This window comes from Triticum aestivum, chromosome 2A (genome assembly GCF_018294505.1).
Source record: "Triticum aestivum cultivar Chinese Spring chromosome 2A, IWGSC CS RefSeq v2.1, whole genome shotgun sequence".
Lineage (NCBI taxonomy): Eukaryota > Viridiplantae > Streptophyta > Magnoliopsida > Poales > Poaceae > Triticum > Triticum aestivum.
Window position 1 is genome coordinate 763,820,688 of NC_057797.1, and position 4,570 is coordinate 763,825,257.

At 51.8% G+C, this 4,570-nt stretch overlaps 2 protein-coding genes across 2 annotated transcripts; one reads left to right on the forward strand and one right to left on the reverse strand.

Moving 5' to 3' along the window:
• Positions 1-368: 368 nt before the first annotated feature.
• LOC123186558 (uncharacterized) lies at positions 369-969 on the reverse strand. The gene has a single exon (XM_044598299.1). It carries the CDS (start codon positions 874-876, stop codon positions 565-567), a length of 312 nt encoding a protein of 103 aa, XP_044454234.1. The 5' UTR covers positions 877-969; the 3' UTR covers positions 369-564.
• Positions 970-2,110: 1,141 nt separating this feature from the next.
• LOC123186559 (acetylserotonin O-methyltransferase 3) lies at positions 2,111-3,525 on the forward strand. Its single transcript, XM_044598300.1, has 2 exons — positions 2,111-2,970; positions 3,082-3,525. Exons 1-2 carry the CDS (start codon positions 2,227-2,229, stop codon positions 3,388-3,390), a joined length of 1,053 nt encoding a protein of 350 aa, XP_044454235.1. The 5' UTR covers positions 2,111-2,226; the 3' UTR covers positions 3,391-3,525.
• Positions 3,526-4,570: the final 1,045 nt, after the last annotated feature.

The window sequence follows — 4,570 nt, forward strand, 5'->3', positions numbered from 1 at the left end:
AGGTCCGCCACTGAGCGTGTGTGATTAATTTTGGGCGTCTGCCATGTGTAAAGACTAAAGAGATACCGATCATGGTCCGTACCGAGCCTTATATAGGAGTATTCCTATGAAAACTACTTCGTGCTCTGCCACGTCGACATGGGTAGGTGGATAGGGAAGCTCTAGCAGAGACGACTCAGACGAGGGAAGCATCACAAGCTGCAGGAGAGATGAGAGTAGCAACACAAGTCCAAGGAGATGCAACCGTGCAAGGGAAGAAGGGATTCAAGAGATCAACTAATCTATTGATTAATTGGCGAGGTGGCTGTGAGATGATTCCTGAATTAGCTTCTTGGATGAGCCATGGAGGCCTAGCTCCTAGAAACCAATAACAAAAAAACATTTTTCTTGCTTAAATTCATCCAAACACTTTTTTTTTTACTTTTTTGCATCGGATCCCAACACATTATTGTGCACCAAACATTACATACAAATACAACAACACAAATACATGCATACCCACTTGAGCTTATACGATAACCACATTTCATAATCTCCCCGCAGCTTCTTGGCCAGGGAGGCAAATTAACGGCCGCGGCAGCCGAAGATGGCCTGGCAGCCGCTACCGGTGTAGGGCTGCCCCCGGCCAGCGCAGGAGCCGGAGCACGCCGGCCTGCTCGCCTGCACCCCTTTGTAGCTGATGTACTGGTCGCCGTAAAGCACCCTCCTCCGCGGGTACGCCGCCTCCTCGCGCTCCGCGAAGCCCACGTCGTCGTCCTCGATGCCGCGTAGCGTGGGCACCGGTATCGCGTGGGTGGTGCCGGCGAGGACGCCGCAGCTCATGATCATCGTTGCGGTGATGGAAGCCAGGAGGAGTAGTTGGGTTTGCAGCTTCATTGTCTCTGCTTCAAGTGGTGCTGCTTCAGTGTGGCCTGTGATTCAAAGAGGAGGAGTATATATCACCCAGGGTGAGGATCCTTCCCTTGATAATGAGCGGTAGCACTGTTGCGTCAATTATAGATAGAGGAGATGGTTCAGGATGTAGGTGGTTGAGGGAACTCTTTTTTTCTCTTTGCGGATAAAATTTTCATCTAATCATATAGGGTACAGGGTATGAATCATATATAGAAATGATGGGACATAGTTTATCGAATGGATGAGGGAACTCCAACAGCAGCGACACGCCTAACATTGCATGTGATGCTAGACGACACGATCGATGGCGTCCCGCGGGTGCGTGTCCGGTCACCGGCGTGACAGACGAGGCTATTTTTGCGAACAAAAAGGTCCACAGCAGAGTTAAATCGCCCAAACCGCCAGCAAGCAAAACATTTTTATTTTCGATGGGACCAGGTGGCAAAACTAACACTAACGCTACCTCACAGGGCAACAGAATTTAAAGTTTTCAATCCACCACTACCCTCAAATCCCCAGTATCCGTCCGGACCAGCCTTACATTTTCTTGCAGATTTCTAATGTGTATGCTTTTTTTACCGGCATAATACAGTATATGCTTGTATCGGTTAAATTCATCAAAAAAATGTATATGTCTTTCTTTTTTAGGGTAAAAAAAAATGTATATGTCTAGCGGTAAAGCCCGGGGTTCATATATTGTTAAGAAAATATCGAATTGTTGGTCGAACGATGACATGTATAAATTGACTGTTTCCTACTGTATTTCATAGTCGTCGGTTGAGAAATATAAAAATGTTCGATCGATTTAAGTATATAGCCAACGGACCTACATTGAGGTCCATGTTTTTTTTTTAGAAATGTTCTCCCTATTTCACTCGCAAAATGAAAAATGATTTTTTTCTGTACTTTAGTTTTCCTTTTCTTGTGTGTGTACCTTCTCTTGCCACGCTCCACGCCACATGGCAGGCTCCGGCGAATGCTTGCGGTGCGGGTTGCATGCATGCAGAAGGATGGATGAAAAAACAGATCCAACCGCTCAGAAAAAAGGAAGGGATGAGGTAGGACTCACACAAAGATTGAGTTCATCGGTCCACCTTGGAGCACCAGCGATCGGCGGTGTTGGCTGGAGCGGCCGAAAGGCACGCGCGTGTCTCCGACGTGCCACTATATCCACGTCCAGAGTCCCGAAAGACACATGCATCCAGATCCAGGTAGATAGATCGTGCATGCACGATCATTTTCCTAGCTAGACACTCCTACACGCAAGGCTTATTGTACAAGTCTATAAGTACCTGAGGAGCATAGCAGAGTTCTTGGCACACAGCATATATCATGGCACTCCAAGCTCAGCTTGAGCTCTACCACCACGCCATGGCCTTTGTCAGGTCCGCGGCGCTCAAGGCGGCCGTGGACCTACGCATCTCCGACGCCATCCACCGCCGTGGAGGTGCCGCCACCTTGTCCGAAGTTGCCACTGAGACCAGGGTCCAACCGACGAAGCTTTCCCATCTCCGTCGGCTTATGCGCGTCCTCACCACTTTCGGCATCTTCTCCGTCGACCAAGGCCGCCACGCCGATGCCGACGACGTGCGTTACAAGCTCACCCCTGTCTCCCGCCTCCTCGTGGGGGACTACAACCAGTCTCCCATCGTGCGTCTGTTTTTAGACCCGTCGTACGTGACCGCTCTCTGCGGCATAGCAGAGTGGTTCACCGACGAGCGGGCGTCCGCTCGCACGCTCTTCGAGGTGGCGCACGGGTGCACGCGAGATGAGATGGTAGCAAGGATGGACACGCGCGGGGAGTACAATGTCGGTGTGGCCGCCGATAGCCGCCTCGTCATGGAGGTCGTCCTCAAGGAGCACCGCGGCATCTTCGAGGGCATGAGCTCCCTCGTCGACGCCGGCGGTGCCCATGGTGCCGCGGCGGAAGCCATCGCCAAGGCGTTCCCCCACATCAAGTGCACCGTGCTTGATCTCCCACACGCGATCGCAGGGGCACCTGCCATCGAAAACGTCCAGTTTGTCGCCGGCGATTTGTTTGAGTACGTGCCACCTGCCGACGTTGTTCTACTCAAGGTAATGTACACGTACGTACAACATGTGTCTTCTTTCTTCCTTCAACTTCTTTTTTGAGGGGGTCGTTCAACTATTACATACGCACGTGTGCGTCTTCTTCCTTTTCTCCAGTGGGTTATGTGCTTGTGGCAAGATGAAGATGCCGTCAAGGTGCTACGACGGTGCAAAGAAGCCATAACAACCGGTAGAAGCGACGGAGGGAAGGTGATAATCATCGACGTCGTGATAGGCTCCGGGGTGTCGCGGGACGAAGTTCTTCTCAAGGAGATGCAGGTTCTGTATGATGTCTTCATGATGCGTGTTGACGGGACCGATCGAGACGAGCATCAGTGGAGGAAGATTCTCTTTGAGGCCGGCTTCAAGGACTACAAGATCACTCCAATGCTTGGATATCGGTCCATCATTGAAGTCTACCCTTAAAACACGTGCCTGCCAAAATAGGAATAAATAAATAAGATAAATAAGCAGGATGTACTGTTTGATGTGGTACGTTCATGCTATCGATCGAATAATGTCTGTTTACACAATAATGTCTTCATGGTCGTGTTTTCTAAAGGTTAGAAAATCATCAATAGTGTTCCTGCCTGTAACCGTAAGACAATCGGAGAATTTTCTTTCTGCTAAAAGACGCAATCTGTAACACCCCGTATGTAACTTATTATATTTGTACTATAACTTTTGCCATTTTCGGCTCTGAGTTATGTTATTCCCTTATGGTTGGGTTTTATCTTCGTTTTGCATTTTGTCCATGTCATGTATTTCATATCATGTCATCATATGCATCTCATTTGCATACGTGTTCGTCTCATGAATCCGAGCATTTTTTCCCGTTGTCGTTTTGCAATCCGGCACTCCTACGTCCTCTGGCGCCCCCTTTTGCCTCTTTTCGTGAGCGGTTGTTAAACAATCTCGGAATGAACCGAGATTTGCCAAGCGGCTTTGGTACACCACCAGTAGACCGTCTGTCAAGTTTCGTGCCATTTGGAGTCCATTTGATACTCCAACGGTTAACTGAGGAACCGTAAAGGCCTCGTGTGTGTTGCAGCCCAACACCCCTCCAAAGTGGCACAATAACCCATCCAAAACCCATCCATCCTCTCGGCCGTTCGATCATGATCGCGTGGCCGAAAACCACACCTCATTTGGACTCTCCTAGCTCCCTCTACCTATATATTTGCACATCCCCCCGAAAATTCGTAGTCCAAAACCCTAATTTCATTCCCCGCCGCCGCCGGACACGTTCGGGCGGAGCCGAACATGTCCACCACCGCCGCCTGACCTACCAGGGGCTGCCACGTGTCGCGGCACCGCCTCCCACCGCCGCCGGCCCGCTCGGCCCGTGCGGGGCCCCCGCGGCCCGCCCGCGCCGCGTCCCTCCGTCGCCCGCGCCCCCGCGCAAGGAGCCGCGCCGCCCCGGGCCTCCTCCGCCGGCCACCGCCGCCCCACGCCAAGTCCCGCGCCGCCGCCTTCGTCTGCCACCGCTGCCGCGGGAGCCGCCCCCCTCTCCGGCCACCTTCGCCCCAACACCAGATCCGGCGAGACCCCGCAGCTCCGGCCATCTTCTCCGTCTACCGCCTCGTCTTCAATTCCGGTGAGAACC

Bases quoted from the DNA above. Each gene is read 5' to 3' on its own strand.
- LOC123186558 (XM_044598299.1), bottom strand. From the start codon at position 876: ATGAAGCTGCAAACCCAACTACTCCTCCTGGCTTCCATCACCGCAACG.
- LOC123186559 (XM_044598300.1), top strand. From the start codon at position 2,227: ATGGCACTCCAAGCTCAGCTTGAGCTCTACCACCACGCCATGGCCTTT. The intron at 2,971-3,081 runs GTAATGTACACG...CCTTTTCTCCAG, and splicing joins CCGACGTTGTTCTACTCAAG to TGGGTTATGTGCTTGTGGCA.